General features: G+C 32.0%; 1 protein-coding gene across 2 annotated transcripts; it reads right to left on the reverse strand.

The window, feature by feature from the left end:
• Nucleotides 1–2,236: 2,236 nt before the first annotated feature.
• Nucleotides 2,237–8,127, reverse strand: LOC140986745 (protein DETOXIFICATION 44, chloroplastic). Of its 2 annotated transcripts, XM_073455095.1 has the most exons (14): nt 7,704–7,910; nt 7,505–7,626; nt 6,365–6,397; nt 6,239–6,284; nt 6,020–6,150; nt 5,609–5,744; nt 5,192–5,288; nt 4,982–5,082; nt 4,358–4,521; nt 4,164–4,235; nt 3,926–4,042; nt 3,285–3,380; nt 3,082–3,203; nt 2,237–2,709 (listed from the first exon to the last, which is right to left on the reverse strand). In XM_073455095.1, the coding sequence occupies exons 2-14, from the start codon at nt 7,517–7,519 to the stop codon at nt 2,652–2,654; spliced, it is 1,188 nt and encodes a 395-aa protein (XP_073311196.1). In that variant the 5' UTR covers nt 7,520–7,626; nt 7,704–7,910; the 3' UTR covers nt 2,237–2,651. The 2 variants fall into 2 exon arrangements, with proteins under 2 accessions (XP_073311196.1, XP_073311187.1); XM_073455086.1 differs by having other exon boundaries at nt 6,239–6,397; nt 7,704–8,127.
• Nucleotides 8,128–18,379: the final 10,252 nt, after the last annotated feature.

Genomic DNA, 18,379 nt, shown 5'->3' on the forward strand with positions numbered 1-18,379 from the left:
AATTACCTCGCGACAAAACCAGAGACAAGACTCGATCTCCTTCCACGAGCCATCAAAATTATATACAGAAAATGGTAGCTAAATAGAACACCAAAGAGTGGGAAAAATGAGGTGGCCAAATATGTACGCATGAAAGTGAGTGAATAGCCAAACATGCATGAAAGTGAGTGAAAGAGTCAATAATAAATAATTGGTCAACGGATTAATTAATAATTAACTAATTACAGAGGATGAAGACAAAGTGTCATATGGGTACAATTTTAATGAGGACAATAGAGTAAAATCACAATTCAATCCGTATATTTATATAGACTAGGAATGTACACGTGCGATGCACGTATGTGACTAATAATGAAAAATATAATCACGAGAATTAGATAAAGTTTAAATTCGTTTGAATAACATCATGTCTGTAAGTATTTATCAATCTAAATATATCAAAACACAATACATAAAAATACATCATGACAATAAAATAATATATATTCACTTATTTATATGACATTTTTCAATCCGCGACATAATACAGCTCTCTTAAATGATAAATCAGCAAAAATATTTTTCATTCAAATATCATTCAAAATGAAAAAAACAATAAAAATAAAATTAACAGAATAATGAATTTTACCAAAATCAAAACTAAAATTTACTTAAATAGAGTACACATAGACAAATGTCAAATAAAATTCTCTTAATTTACTAAATTATCATAATAATATTAAAATAAAATCATTAAACTTGTTATTAAGTTTCACTTTTTATTTTGCTAACTTTTAACACATTGCGGATGTTATTTAATTTCTATGTTTTTTAGAATAAATATTATAGATAATTAATTTTATATCAGAATCAATCATTTATAAATTAATATTGGTGATTAATAATTTAAGAGAAATAAAATTTTAACATAATACCACTCAAATAAATATATATAGTAAAAACATATATAAATAGAATAATATGTAATACTTAGTTAAAAAATTTTATATGTAAAATTGTAATATATAACAAATGATAATATACTATCAATATAATTCATATTTATTATAAAGATTATATTGATTAAATTTTTAAAAAAGATTATATCATAAATTTAGTTTAAAATTTAGAAAGAAAAAAGAAGAAGAATGTGTATTAATGTCCAAATTCATTTAAGATGGACAATGAATTACAAAAAAAACCCTTAAAAAGACATATTAATTTAATTTGCTAACTTAAATGAACAAAGAAATGTAAAAAAATAATTTTTTTGGCATAAAGTTTAAGAAATAAAAAAAAAATTTATATGTAAAATTGTAATATATATCAAAATGATAATAAACTATCAATATAATTCATATTTATTATAAAGATTATATTGATTAAATTTTTTTAAAAGATTATATCATAAATTTAGTTTAAAATTTAGAAAGAAAAAAGAAGAAGAATGTGTATTAATGTCCAAATATATCTAAGATGGAAAATGAATCACAAAAATTGACTAAGAAATGTAAATAAATAATTTTTTTACATAAAATTTAGAAAATAAAGAAGAATGTGAATTAATTTCCAAATCTATCTAAGATGGACAATGAATCACAAAAAAAACCCTTAAAAAGACATATTAATTTAATTTGCTAACTTAAATGAACAAGGAAATGTAAAAAAATAATTTTTTTGTCATAAAGTTTAAGAAATAAAGAGCAATGTGTATTAATGTCCAAATTCATTTAAGATGGACAATGAATTACAAAAAAAACCCTTAAGATAACCTAATAATTTAATTGGCAAACTTAAATGAACAAGGACATATAAAGAAATTCACAATTGAAGTGGTATATTTATATGTATATGTTAGATATAGATTTTTTCATCAATATTTGATATGTATTTTTAATCATATTACAATCACTAGTTTACATTGTAAAAAAATAGATACAGTACTTTTAAAACGTCATAATTACAAAACTAATTATTAAAAATCGTGTTTTTTGAAGAAATTAATTTATGCATGTTATGTAAAGGTAAATTGATTTGGACAAAGTAATTTTACTCTACCGAAACAACATTTGAGAAAACGCCAACTCAGTGGAGAACATTTTCAAGTGAGACAAGGAGGAGTAGCACAAATGGATTACTTTTTCTATTATATCCAAATACACCCTAATAGTTCGCGTTGGCAAAATAATAATATAGATGATTTTACGGAATCATATGAAATTACTCAAACCAAACTTTGCAATAATGAAGTGCACGCTTGAGTGGAAACTGGAATTTGCATTGCATAACTAAACCAGTTTACAAGAACCTGATCAATACAAGAAAACTGAATATTTGAACTTGACAAATCAAACTTACAAATCGAGGTGGGAATATTATGTTGATTTGTTCCCTGTATAAGCCAAGCTGTTCTTCGATTATGGCCATGAAAATGAAGATATGGCTTGCATTTAGATGTTGGTATTCTCTCGACATAACAGGTAGGCGCACCTCGATATAAACCACCAAGTGTCATAAAGTTCCATAAAAAAAAATCTGCGTTCAAAAGTCGCCCCTGATGAGGTAGGGTCAGCCACCCAAAGAAAAAAAACTCTTTGGAGGCGTTTTCGCATAAACCCAGAAACCACAAGGATCTTGCAATAAGCTAAAGAAAATCATAAGCAGCTCAAGTGTTAGTCTTTTTCATTATCTGGCCAGAGCAATCTCCATGGTCCGCTTCTAGAGTTAAGCCTGTGCACGAGGTTAAGAAGCATGAACATGAGTAAGAGTCTGCAACAATGTCATTCAATCTGAAGTTGAAATTATCAAATTCTGGCTCAGCTCAAACATGTTCATTATATTTTTTAGCACAAACTATTTTGTTTGATAGCTCATGAATCATCATGCTCTAGGATATATTTATTAATATTTTAATAAATACATTTACAACTAAATGAGCTCACAAGCTAGAGCTAGACAATAAAATTCAATTAAACAAAATTAGCTTGAACTTGAACGCTAATCAAGCCACCTAAAACAATTTTAGCTCCAGTTCAAGTTAAAAAAGAAAAGAAAAGAGGAATGTCGATGATTCGTGAGAATTTTATTATAGTCACTTTTTACCTTAATACACCAGCGAGCACACGCAAAGTCATAAATAGAAACAGCCCACTCCAGACACCGGCAAGACCAAACAGAGGAGCAGTCATCAATATGAAAACTGAAGAGATCAGTCCAACAAGAGCCTGCTTATCCAAGCGAAACTGGATTATTTAGTAATACAGTATCTGATGAGGGATCTACAAACAAATGTAAAACAACATTACCATGGAATATGCAGCAAATCCAAAGTCTGAAACCCCATAATAAAGCCCATCCAAAACGAATGCAACAGCATTCATCGGCTGAGATCCAGCAACAAACTACAACACAAAAATAAGTGATCAAACATGTTTCAGTAAAACAATGGCTCTGTATCCCTTAATAACAGGATTCTTAACGTTATCAGGCTCCATTTCGCAAAAAAAAAATTCAAAATATGTAACGTTGGCATTAATTTGTCATTAGTTCATAAAGCCCTGACTGTGAAAGGATTTATGTTAAAAAGTAAGAATGTTATACACCAGAGTCCAGAAATATCAAATGCTGCTAAAGTTCATTATGATATGTTTAAGGAACACTCTCCTACAAATCCTCAGCTAAAAAACCCAAGACCATCCTTTCATTCCAATAGAGAATAGAATACACCCACAATATGTTTTTTACTGATCTAATCCAAGATTTCTGAAGCGCTCTGAATACCTTTAGTGGCATATGAGTTAGCTCACTTAAAAACCAAGTCTATGAGGTTTAAAGAGATATAACTGTATTACAATACTGTATTTGATCCTCTTCAAGCAATCAGTACCACCTCCTGTGCGTGAGCCAAATTCAGAAAGAATTCCGGCAGAATTTAAATTATTCTTACCAATGTTCCCGATCTCGCTATTCCAAGAACTTCTGAGTCTGGACTAAATAAGCTAGAAAGAGCACCGAATCCAATGAACAAAATTACAGCCAAAGCCAGGCCCATGATTAAACCAACCTGAATAAATCATCAAATGAATAGAACATTCAGCAAGGTAACCATTCTAATCAATCAACATAGAATATAAATTTAAAATGCACAAAAAGTTATAGATGGTTAAGAATCAGATGGTTTGTACCAGCAGCACTTTGTAAACCAATTGCCGTGCCAGACCGTAGTTCCCATGAGAATAGTCACTAGCAAGTAGAGCCTGCGAAAAGAATGTCAGGAAATGAGATAATTTTATGGGAATAACTTAATCCTCCTCCAAAGTAACTCCAAAAGTGTTGCCTGAATATGTTTTATTATGTCTGAAAAATCTCACATTTTTACCTGCCCTGCAAGTGCTAAACCATCATTCAGCAAAGATAAAGCTAGCCAAACTTGAAAACAAATCTGATGCCCAGCCATTTCTATGGGACCTTCACGCGCAGCCATGGACGTAGCTAATGTTGTAGTCATAAGAACTGCTATAGTTCTTCCTGTCAGGAGAGCGCCTGGGAAATGAAATTAAAAATAAATGTCGACAACTGACTTTGGCTCATGTATTTGAATGTTTCATGCCAGTCAAAATGTTTGTATGGCCATAGAAGTGAGATGGATGATTTTTAGACCAACAGTCCTTCCGTATTTGACATACCCGGACATTATTGGATCATTATTCAGTTGCTTACTAAGTTTTAGTTTTAAATTTTAAAAACATGAAGTGTTCCTCAAACTTCATGCTTTGACAAGGATTTTTGCTGATCACAGATTAACAGCAAAACGACTTATTTCTAGACAATAAATTCTGCTGATGTCAAGGAGATCTCAAAATAAGCCATGTTTGAACTTTTGGATGTAAAGAACCAACAATATGCCGATCACCAATTTGTACTTTCAAGTCATCAACTTCAGATTGGCAAATATAACCAAATGGAGTCATTAAACAACTCTCGATGTTCTTCATCGACATACCGGATTTAAGATATTGAAAAATCCTTTGCCCACTGACACTTGGAGCTATAAGTAGGACTTCATCGTTCAGCTTACATAGAAGAATTACGGCTATCAAGTACCTGATAAACATATACAAAAAATCTAAAGGTGACAAGGGAAGTCTGTGTTATAATGTTATACTTTGTGTGATGCAAATACAGAATTAGTTTTAACACATCAACGACGTACTCAGAAATCACAGTAGACATGGCAGCACCACCAACACCAAGCCCACATAAGAATATCAGTATTGGATCTAGTATTGCATTTAGTAGGTTCCCAACACCTAAAAACCACACCAGTCATGGTCAGGGATAACTGTACATCGTGACATAGAAATGTCCCAACTAGCCCCGCTGTAATTGCCACTATCTAAATATTTTTTTTAGCTAGAGTCAAGTCAAATGCTAGTGCTTTTTTACTGAGATTCTAAGAAAGATCATACATAGGTAGTCATCCTTTTAAAAATTACATCAAGTTGCACCCTCAGATTGGAGGACTAGTACTCTTCAATAATAATAAAAACACCCAAAAGGGATGACTTCTACAATATGCTAGCGAGCACATGTAGGACGCAGTGAAAAAAATTTGCAACATGATACTTGCCAACAGCAAATAATGGTGTCTTTGTATCTTTGAATCCTCTGAAAGTTCCTTGAGCGGCAAGCGCTACTACAATCGGTGGTGCACCGAAGGCCCTCAGAGTAAGAAATTGTTCAGCTGGCATACGCATTGGTGAATCCTACAAGAAGCCAAATGTGAGTAAGGGTAAGCAGGCAAAGTCTTAAATGGATCATGGCTAATTTAACTGGGACAATGAGTACAAGTTTCACTAACAAACCAAACCCTTTGTTGCTTCAGCTAGCAAACAAAAAAATGCTTGCCAAACAGAGAACTGAAATGACATCCTATTGTGCATATTGTTCATCAACCATTCAAGAATGGAGAAGTCTAGAATTGTAAGTAAGTTAAAATAGACCAAATATGAAGTTCTTTCATCAGCTGAGTAAGACATACAACAGGTATACCGATGGAATTCAATAGGAAACTGGAGCCTGTGAAAAGGGAAACTGTTTCTATGACGCCAAGGGCTGCAGCAAGCATTATAGAAGTTGATACCGAAGGAAGGAGGATCTTGTTTTGCTGCTCTGCAAGACAATAGCATCGAATAAACATGATGATGAGGAAAAGGACCACAGAACCAGGAATTGACTGTATATGATGGTTTTATGTTACCTTGATCAGTTTGATGAGAGTCATCAGCAACCATTTTAACAGATGCCTGCTCTTCAGCGACAAAGGATGTCGTTATATTCAGCAGAGGTACATTGAACAATTTAGACACAAGGTTGAACACTGCACCTGATACACCAACTGCTGCAAGTTCAGCAGACCCTAGAAACATGACACCGTAAGTTTAGAAACATACTCGTGATGAACTCGAAACATCAAATTAAATGATTTTTGGGAAATGCGTGGAAGTTATTCTAATGACAACAGGCGCAACATATGAAAGAGTGACATCATCCGATAAACACGGAAAGTTATGAGCCTGCATATGTGACCCACTGTAAAGCCCGAGTGTGGTCAGTGACCCATGAAGCCCAGGCCCAAAATTCCTCCCGTGCCAAGAACTCAAAGGGGGTAGTAATGACATTAAAAGTAGAGAGCATGAATATGATAATATCAACAGCTATTATACGAGGAATTAAAGTCGCTCCTGAAATAAGCAATTTATGGCAGTAATGAGGCAAATTTGAGAGGGGAACATCTAGGGTATATGCCTCTGATTTCACCTATATAAATACCCCATCAAAAGCTTACAAAACTCTGACAAGCATAAAAATTAGCATGGATACTATTTCCAGCGAGGACAAGCAATTTTCGGCTTAGATTATCCTAATAAAGGAAAACTCAATTTTTCCAATCTTTCTTTCTTCCCAATTTTAGTCATTCACTTCTTAAACTAGGCATTGCTTATAAAATCCGAATGAACATGTGTATGATCTAAAATCATAAAATTTTGAAAAAACGAAGTAAAACATGTTTTAGAACCAAATGATTGGTCTAAATGTGTGCTCCGGTTTAGGTTATGTTCTAATCTTGAAGGGTGGGATATGATAATCGTTACTCTACCTAATAAGGTAGGAAATTATTGTTCCAATATCTTCAGACACTAATCAGGCCTAGTCTTCTAAAAAATGATTTTTGAGTTTTTGAGAATGTCGCGATGACACCGTTTTGGTTCGAGGCATGACACTCATGCTCAAGGCATAACGCTCTATAAATCTTGATATCAAGTTTTTGGCTAATCGAACACTGAAAATGGATGCTTTCAAATCCTTCCAGAGTTCCAAATGCAAACAATCTGTAGCTCACAACATCCGCCAGATTCAAGACAGTCACAACTTTAAGGAACACTATTTCCGGTGAATTCTTAATCCTATGCAATTACTAAAACAAAAAACAACCATTTTGTCATACAAAATTAAAAAAAGTTACCCAAATGGCCAACATATGCCGTATCTACAAGTGAAGCAATAGGGTCAGCAGCAAGAGCCAATGTTGCTGGCAGTGCAATCGACAAAATCTCCATCCCAAGTCCATCTAACTTGAATCCACTCCTACAAAGCCAAAAATGTTAACCCATCAAACCGATAACTCACAACGTAACTGCAGAAATACACGAAAAACAAAGTACCCTAAACGATGCACCAACGCAGAGAAAGAATTCGAAACAGAACCGCCAGAAACATCATCAAGTTCTGGGCCCGGATCCGGGTCACGCTCACACCCACTGTCCCGATCATCCGTCACCATGGAATTCGCCTTTCGCGGCACGTTGTTGGAGCTTTTGGTAGCTGACAATTTCTGGATTTTCCGCAATCGAGAAGAAACATGATTGGCGCATTTGGTAGAAAACTTGTACTGTGAAACGTTTCGATCCGGTAAATTTCCATAATAGTTGAGACTGAAGTGGCAAGAAAGGAGAAAATGGCCGTGGTGGTGGTGTAAGAAACTACACGCCATTGATGAATCTTCTGAGAAAGAAATAATTTTGCGTAGATAGATGTTGCTGGATAAATCTATGTTGTAGAATTTTAACGGCTGTTATGCAATTCCAGGTAATCAAATATATCCAGTGGCCACGTGAGCATTACTACATCAGAGTTTCCGATCTTTCTTCGCTTTAATTAGGTAATACGGTTGGAAGGAACCGATCCATCCACATATGAATGTTAGTTGCTTATTCGTCATCGTCGTGGTCGTCGAAAAATATAATCAGTACATATATGATTTATAAAAAAAATATATTAAAACCTTGTTATTGTTGTACATGGAAATTGTTTTTGAGAAAAAGAGGACATGTTATCGAAAAATGCTGATATGATAATTGATATTGTTTACATGCATGATCCTACCTAAATCAACACTCCAAAAAATGATTGAAACCGAAAGAAAATGCAATTTAATGGACCTTAATTTGAAAAATAACATGATTAAAACAAATTTGTTCCAATTACGTGATGAAATTGTAATTCTCAAATATTGCTGTCCAAAATAAAAAATGTGTGGACAACCATGTTTCGGTTGACTGGAGTTACCCATATACATCCAATTTTTTTTAATGTAAAATCAAAGCAAATGTTCCAACTATAATTAGTTGCGTTTTGAAGTTTACAACCAAATAAAAAAAAACAAAAAAATCATTTTCTTTGGATATAGAACCTTGTGGCTGCCTTATATCAATTTCTTCCTTGATATTCTCAATAGGATAATTAAAAGCAGTTTTAACCTACATTTGCTATATAATTTTATAATTGTAATAAATTGATATGGCTAAAAATGTCCAAATAAATTAGATATCGTAGTTATAAAATAGTTTCCCCATAATTAAAAAAAATTTATTTTTTGTTTAATTAATGATTAACTAATGATAGTTTTAAAATTTTGAAAAAATTTGTGATTTCTTTTTGTTTATGTATATTTTACCGTATGTAACATAAGTTTTAATTTTTCACCTATACACGTAAAAGAACATAGATATGAAATAAATAAATATCGATAGATTTAATGATTACAAGACGAATTATATAAATAAAACTCAAAAAAGATCAACTTATTAAATTTTCTACATTCCTGTCATATATAAAAAAATGCCAAATATATAATAAATATAATTATATTGAGGGGCAATATTTGTTAAAAGCAGTCGAAACTTGGTGTTAAAATTCGATTTAAAATATTTGTACGATGATATTAACGTTACTTATAATTTGTGATAAAACGATCTTTTACAATTTATTAACAAAGTCCACGGCTTCTAATTCCTGCATGGAAAATACCAATTCAGGCAAAGGATCAAAATTCATTGTTCGAGGATCTAAAATACCCAAAAAAAGGAAAAATAAAAAAAGCATAACTCAGAAATAATTAAATCTCTTAAGACATACGAGCATCGGTAAATGAAAACGAATGACTATGGAGCGTGCAGGCAGCCCTCCTCCAAGGAATCCAAGATCTCAAAGCAAAGACAGCACAAAGAAACCATGAAACTCAGGATGGATAGCGCCGGCGAGATGATCTAATCTATCACCCGAGAGTTGTAAGAAAGATCGCCGGCGCTATCCCTCCTGAGCTTAGCGGGTTCTCCATACTTTAATCAAGCAGAAATCGGCATCTGTATTAAATTCAGCAATAAAAATGCGGGTTGAGGAAGAAATCAATGCAAATTGGGGGGAGTATTTATAGCAGCAAAGTAAGGTGGGGATATTACTTGTTCCCTCGAGAAGGAGCTCCCTGCCTTTGGAAATCTTTGACTAGATTTTATAATGTATTTCGTTTTTTAAATTAATATTAATTATAAAATAAAATATCTGCTATTGTATTATATATAAAAAGCTAATTTGAGTTTATTTAATATTTTTTGTAAGGGTTTGTTTACATTTATAAATAATAGTAATGGTATTAATGTTTTACGGGTAAGAGATAATTTGGGAAAGAAAATTTGTATGTTATTGGAGATTAAAAATAGTTAATGCAAGATGATACTCACGGGAAATTTAAGGTTCGATTCCGACGAGTGTCACTAGTCCAGATGTAGGTTTTGAAATTGTTCTGAGCCTGAAATCACGAAGAAGACCGTTAGAAGGGAGTTAGGAGGATGTCCTGGCGTAGCCTCTCCGACGCTCAAGTGAGATACTGATAATATATAGGGAGTGCAGCTAAGGGTGCTGCTGAAAATAATATAGTGAATGCGAAATCATACGCTCAAACATGGTATTTATAGGAGAATACATAGGCTGCTTATGGGCCCTTCACCTGTGAGCCTTAGAGATGGGCCAGAAGTTTGAGTCTGATCTTGATGGATTCATCTCACAAGAGTTTAAATGTTCAATATTTATATAATATTAAGCATAAAAGAGATTATATTTTGTGACTAGACATTTCAAATACTGAAACCTCAATTTTGTCACCTCTTTTTTGATACATAGTATCTAATATTTTTATAATCGGAAAACGGTAGCTAAATAGGTTCAATCGGTTGAACTGACGGTCAGATCGAAAAATCGTTATTATATAAATAATAATATTATAAATAATATATTTTAAATTATAAAGATTTTAAATGTGTATATAAATAATAAAAATATATATTTATATAAGTTTAAAATCTATACATAAGATGTATATAAATGTATAAAAATTATATTTACCAAAATTTAAAACTAAATAATTATATACATATATTCAAAATATCAAATATAGTTTTATATATTTTTAAATAAACAAAAAATTAAATAAGTTATATAATTATTGAAATAATATTTTTTTAACGAAATCCAATTTTCAAATAATAATGTATATATATATAACAAAAAATTATATTTAATATTATTAATTTTTCACAAAAAATCGATTCAATAAAAGTCAAGTTTGAAAAAAAAAAGACAAATTATATAGGCTAAGTTGGTGAAAAACCCCCAATCAAAACATTTCTTTGGGTTCACTCCCTACCCACAAAATTNTATATATTTATATAAGTTTAAAATCTATACATAAGATGTATATAAATGTATAAAAATTATATTTACCAAAATTTAAAACTAAATAATTATATACATATATTCAAAATATCAAATATAGTTTTATATATTTTTAAATAAACAAAAAATTAAATAAGTTATATAATTATTGAAATAATATTTTTTTAACGAAATCCAATTTTCAAATAATAATGTATATATATATAACAAAAAATTATATTTAATATTATTAATTTTTCACAAAAAATCGATTCAATAAAAGTCAAGTTTGAAAAAAAAAAGACAAATTATATAGGCTAAGTTGGTGAAAAACCCCCAATCAAAACATTTCTTTGGGTTCACTCCCTACCCACAAAATTGTGGTACTATATCATACAAATTGTGGTACACTTCATGTGGAAATATGGTACTAAAAAAGTACCCAGGGACTGAACACAAAAAAAAAACGACGGCTGGGGACTGATCCCCAATTTCCCGAATTATATAACCAAAAAATGGTAATTTTCTAGTTAGACAATAATGATTACTGACTAAAGTCTATTTATAAGTTAAAAAATACGTAGTAAAAGCCTCTGCCGACTACTTTTTTTGGATCTCTTGAAAATCGAGTATTTTTGCGGTTGAATTATTAGAATTAAAAGGTCCAATTCTATTTTCTTGCTTCATCATTAGTTTCCTTTTGTTCCACAATCTTCGGGTTAATTATGAACAAAAAATCTTGTGTCCTTTAGGTCCATTTCATATCTTAATATTCTAATTTCCTAGAAAATACATCACTAAAAGATGGTTTAACAACTTATAATTAATATAATAATAATAGTGAATACCTCATCATCAAGTCACGTTAACCAAATTTTAAGATATAATTGGTTTTCGATAACATTAAATTATATATCATATAATAATCTTAGAAAAATTTATAATCATTAGTACTTTTTTTTTATCACGAAAACTTTATATGAAATATTTCACAGCATGATTATTTTTATAAAATAATATGTGTTTCTAACTTAAATATTTATATAAAACAAAATAAAGACAAGGAAATGACTAGACAAATCTGAGAGGCCCGTACCCCTATCTAGGTCCTGGTTATAGGCAACAGAATCGACTCCAAAGTCTTCGAGCGATCATGATCTCGTTCAACAAGAAAATCGAAGTGAGATACTCTACTTGTTTTCAGTAATCGAGAAAAAGTTTCAAACTTTATGTGGCAAATTTAAATATTTCATTTTTTAGATATTTAATACATTATATCCAAATATCAAGTTTTCTAAAAAAAATAATAATCATAATTTATTATTTATGAAAATTTTATTCAAAATCATGTTTGTAATAACTGATTTGAATGCGAACTTAAAAAATTATACTTCTCAAATAATCGGGTGGTGTGCTCAAAATCTTTTATTAACGATAGTTTTCAAAACAAAACCTGTGGGATATAATCACAAATATAAAGATGATTATAAATAATAATATTGGAAATATTTGTAATGATTTATTATGAATATTTATAATGATAAAAATAATAATGCTGAAATACTATAAATAATCACTTAAATATCTTTTTCTTTACATAGCAAAAATATTAGTCAAAATTATATAATCAAGATATTCAACTATTTTATCTCGATGAATGAATCAAGATATATACACATCATAAACTTCGTCTTGAAAAAACTCTTAGTTTTGGATTTATATTTATTTTGATTTGAATTTTATCTCTTATCATATATTAAATTTGATGCATCTATGTTAATCAATTTTATCCGTCAATGTAACATCGATGTCAGATTACATACATAGCCTAGAAAAATAAACATTCATTTTCTTTGTTAAAGGACAAATAGATTAAAACCATAATTCTTTTAATCTTAATATTTTTTTAAAAAAAAAAATCATTGTACTCTCAAATTTTGTAACCACCAAATTCATGATTCTTATGATTTGGCTTTTTGTCAAGAGTTTTTAAATATATTTTTTCAATTTGATCGTTTATCTAAATTTTATTATTTGATTTGCAACCTCGTCCAGATCAGATCTGAGTGAGGTGGGCAGTCACAGACAAGCTTTGGGGGGTGGTCTATGAAAAAGTCCCCCTAATTTTGCACAGGGTGCAGATGTTAGGTCATTCTGTGAAGCATTGTTCTCATTCCGGTTACAAACCTTCTAGTGCCAGTTCCAGAGCTTAGGGGAAGCGGCCTCAGACTTCTTCGACTACTGATCCATGGTCTACGGGTTTGTCTCAGGGTGTTCCGCATGGTTCGGTTCCTCCCAGTTGTCCTGGTTCTAGGAGTGCTGAGCCGGGTTGGACTCAGCAGTGACGTAGGAGTCGCTAGGCTACTAGTCAGGTTACTCCCCAAGCTCCTTCTTCGAGTAACTCTTTCGAGATTCTTCACTCCATTCCAGGAGATTCCTTTCAGGGTGAAGCTTCTAGTGGTTGCTCATCTTCATGCTCACCGTCTTCTTCTCATGTTTTTGAGGCTATAATAGAGTGTGAGAACCTGAAATTCCAGCAGTAGTTACCATTTCAGCAGAAGCTAATAAATCCAGCAGCAATTAATTTTCAGAAGCTGATATTTTTCCAGCAGATAGAATCCAGCAGCAGAAGAAGTTCAGTAGCGAGATTCCAGCAGACAGCTAATGATTCAGATTAGAACTTGTAACTAAAGCATTTAACATGGAATAAAGACTGTTAATGGCACATCATTGCAGATTATGACCATTAATAGGGAGTCCAACAGTCAGAATTTGACCTATAAATAATACCCTCAATCTCTGAAATTGTTGCTACACAAATCTTGAGTTATCACTTGAATTTTCGAGCTAAAAAAGTGCCTTATTCGAGCTGTAAAATCCGGTAGCGAGAGCAACCAGATTCCAGTAGACTTCAACCGAAACTTTCTAGCAAATTACTGTAAGTGGGCTTATGTATAAATATCTTGAAACCAGTTTGATGATTTTTATTTTAAAGCAAAGTATAAGTATTTTTTATTTCTGATATCTGATTTTGAAACACTGAAACCTAGTGAACTAATGGTAGGAATATATATTCTGAACTTTACTGATTACTAGCCTCACCCCTTAGAAGAGAGAACATATAGGGGACTGATATCAGTTTAACCATGAAATTCACAAACGTGCTCAGTGCTTACTTGTTAAATTTCTGAATACTGATTCCTGAATACTGATTCCTGTTCTGAAAATAAGAGTTTTCTGTATATTATTGTATTACTGTTTATGTTAAAAATGGTTTTGAAAACTGAGAGTTGTTCCTGCCCCTGCTTACTGAGTGATAACCATATCACTCACCCACCAAACCCATCTCAGATAAGATGTTAGAAGAAGAAGAGCAGAATCAGTTTTGGGACTGGTGAAGAAGACTGCTGTTTTTCAATTCTAAGTTATGTTTCCGCTGTAACTGTTAAGACGTTGTTATATCTTGTTTTACATTTCCGTTGTAAAATATTAATATTTGAGTTTGTATCAGACAATGATGTATTCAGTATTATGAATAAAAAGACTGGTTTCTGAATTTTGTACTTCTGAGACTTGTTGTTTTCGAATGTAAATTTGAGAGCAACGCCGGTGTCAACCAACCCCATGTCTGGGGCGTGACATAGAGGATCTCCCATTTGTGCATGAGGTTGTGGTGGCTCCGATGCCTATTCCTCTGGCCATCTCTATGGTCGTTTCTTCTATTACTTTTGATGATGCTCAGGGTTGTAGTGTTGGGGTAAGCTCTCCTCAAGTTGATGTTGTCCCAGTTGTTCCAGATCCGATGATTGTTTCAACTGTTCCGGTGCAGATGATTGATCCTACAGCTTTTGTATCCATTACTCTTTTAAAGACCGACCTTCGGAGTGGTCCTCGAGTGGCTGATTTGGCTCCTCCTCTTACTACTGCTTGTCAGCCTTTGCCACATCCAGGTCGCACGCGCTCCTAGAAACACAGGTTTTACAGGACACGGAAGAGTCCCCCTCCATTAAGTTTTATTTGTTCTGCTCTTTTTGTTGTATGTAAACACAGATAGGGGTATGCCTAACTCTCTTTGGCCTTGCCTCCATCACTCACTCTGGTCAAATTTGAATCACTGTAAATTTTATTCATGAATCTTAAAGGAAGAAATTTCTGTAAATTTTATTCATGAATCTTAAAATAATTTTTATGCATAACAGTTGTTTGTGAACCCAAGAGTGGTTTTGTTTGAAGTCCGACGAGTTGTAGTGAAATTTTGTGGATCCGACGGAGGTTTGATAATTATGTGTATTGTTGAACACATAATATTTTCTAAAATTTACAACCTTCTCTTTCCTCGACTTTCTGTTCTCTTCCATGTCTCAATCTTCATGTTTGGTTTAAGCAATTTACTTTTTATGGATTATGTTGATGCTTTCTTGATTTCTCTTATTTCCATGTTTTTAAGTATTTTATGAAACTATTTGACTAAAATATATTTTTCTTCTATGTTTACTGCGATATTGTTTAGTATTTTTTTTCTTAAAAAAATAAACTGGTTAAAAATAATCGGGTCGGCCCGCCTAGCCCGCGGCTCAAGGTGGGTTGGGCTGGGTTGGCCATTTAGAGGCCCGCAAAAATGCGGGCCCTCGTCCCGCCTAATGGTGGGTTGCGGCGTCTACCCACTTTCATGCAAACATATTTATTAACTTTCCGAGTGATTACCACTCCACCTGTCGAAAATTTAATGAAAAAATAAAATAAAATGTTATACTACGATTTTTTTTTCCCGTTTTCACTTGTTAAAAAAATGGTTGAAAAAATAAATTTTACTGAAAAATATTTCATTCTACTCTAAGAGTGTTTTAATATGATATAAAAAATTGTTGAAAGTAAGTAATATATTTAATAAATTAAGATAAATTAATATTAAATATAAAAACTAAACTATATTAAGTAATATATTTAATAAATTAAGATAAATTAATATTAAATATAAAAACTAAACTATATTATATTTGAGACAAATAAAAAACGAAATATTTAGATCCAACCACATTGTAGCATCATTTGAGTCATGCATCGAATTCTCAAAACAAAAAATTAAATCGAACTTTCTAAAAACTGAAATCAAGCTATTCGATTCCAAAATTCATAGATATAAGACAATGAAATCGAAATTGAAACAAAACCATACACAAATCCAAAATTATTATTTTAACTGGAGAACAGCCGACATCTCTAAAAGCTTTGGGCGATATCAAATTTATTTTATCACCACATATTTCACACTTTTGACTATCAAGTTAATTGTTAATTAATTATAGAAATATCAAATATTGCGGCAGGCCCTGCAACTGGCTGGATTGGTTGTAAAATCAACTTGCCAAGTGGAAGCGACGCAGTAATTTTCGTCTACGACGGCAATAATTAAGATATCTGTTACAATTTACTATTATTTAAAAAAAATTATCGCATAATTTATACATAAAATTTTTTATCAAACAATTTGAAGTATTAATTTTATGAGATAAATATATAAGTTAAGTTATCCATAAAAAATATTATTTTTATGATAAAAATATTACTTATTATTGTAAATATGAGAAAGATTGAACTATTTCACATATAAACGNGATAACAAATATAATTTTCTTAAAAATTTTCTATATGTTTTAAAAAATTAAAAAAAAAAATCTATGCACTTATTCAGACATCGGCGTGTATATCCCGAAGCTTACTTTGGAACCTATTTAACTTAAAACATTTATGATCATGATTATATATTTGTGTTAATTCTATTTTTTAAGGAAACAATTTGCAATAAATAGATTCGTGTAGATTTTTTATACAACAATTTTTTCCTAAATATGAAATAGAAGAAATAAATATTGAAACGGGGCTGTGAGATGGTCCTGATAAAAGATGTGGTGGGAGCTCTAATGCACGAACTTTTGTCTACAAATTTGTTTTTATAATAGGTATATATTTATGTGTGGGGTGCCCTGATAACATTAACCCAATAAGGCTACGTTTGAATTGGAGGATAAAATAAACTAATGATTAGTATATAAATGATAAAAGAAATGATTGTGATAGAAATGTAATATATAATGTAAAATTGTATTATGTTTGGTATGATTTTTAAGTGTGCATAATTTTGAATTTTTTGATGAAATGACAAAATTGCCCTTTCTTCTNAGTAGAAATGTAATATATGATGTAAAATAGTATTTTGTTTGGTAAGATTTTTANGCGGCGGCAGTCGGAGACTGCTGCGGTGGTCGGCGACGGAGGGGTCGGCCGGAGGTCGGCGGCGGCTGGCGGTGGGCGGACGGAATCTGCGGCGGTAGGCGGTGGTCGGCGGCGGTCGGAGGTGGCCGGCGGTGGCCGGCGGTGGGCGACGGTTGTCGGTGGACGGTCGGTGGAAGGAAGTGGTGGTGAGTTTGAATTTAGGAGAAAGGTAAAATTGGAAAAATATGATGGATTAAGAGTGGAATAAATAATCCTAGGGGGTGAGGAGGCATTATTTTAACCTACCTAATATAACCTTATCATTCATAGGAGGGATTGACTTGGTTAAATAATCACGCGTACCAAACGAGGGATAAGATGAGTTAAAAAAAATAAACCCACCTTATCCCGAAACCAAACAACCCCCTAAATCCAAATATACACAACGAATAAAGCAGAAATTTGATAAACAAATTTGCAATAGTAAGCAAAATACAAAACAAATCGAAATAGATTCATCTTTCTGAAATGCAACAAGAATGTCGATCCTACACAAGAAAAAATAGCATAAACCAAATCGAGACTTGTAATCTTTAGCAAAATTCTTAAAACAGATTTGTTCCCTCCTTTGCTTCGAGGATCACAACACACCGTTGTTTTCCCATGATACAATGGGTAAACCTGTAGCAAACTAAACACAAATTCCTACATCAACGACTGAACTTTAACAAACGGAAATTTGAGAGAACGAAATGCAGAGATGGAGGCAAATTGGTTTAATTAGGACATCCGAAAGGCCATTTAATAGGCTGTACGAAAAGCTAACCGATCCATTAACCCATGCGAAAGTCCAATCATCTCTCCAACATCCAACATAAATTTTATAGTCACCAAATTATAATTAATGTAAATTTTTAGTATAAATTTTTTGTAATCTATCAAAACATACTTTTAAAGCGTCATAATTTCCTTCAGTTAAATATTTTCCATAGTCGGAATACAATTTTTCAATATTTTCTTTTTTGAAAAACAATTATATGTTGATTTCTACCTTCGTTTTGTTGAGAAAATTATTGCCCTGAAAGAAATAAAGTATTGTGAATGGTCCCTCTTGCGAAACCAAACCAGAGTGGCGTAA

This window comes from Primulina huaijiensis, chromosome 1 (assembly GCF_012295235.1).
Source record: "Primulina huaijiensis isolate GDHJ02 chromosome 1, ASM1229523v2, whole genome shotgun sequence".
Taxonomy (NCBI): Eukaryota; Viridiplantae; Streptophyta; class Magnoliopsida; order Lamiales; family Gesneriaceae; genus Primulina; species Primulina huaijiensis.

Excerpts from the sequence above, each read along its gene's own strand:
- LOC140986745 (XM_073455086.1), bottom strand. The coding sequence starts at position 8,032 with ATGGCGTGTAGTTTCTTACACCACCACCACGGCCATTTTCTCCTTTCT. Across the intron at positions 6,398-7,504 it reads GGCATATGTTGGCCATTTGG|GGTCTGCTGAACTTGCAGCA; the intron begins GTAACTTTTTTT and ends TCATGTTTCTAG. Across the intron at positions 5,745-6,019 it reads ATTCCATCGGTATACCTGTT|GATTCACCAATGCGTATGCC; the intron begins GTATGTCTTACT and ends GGCTTCTTGTAG.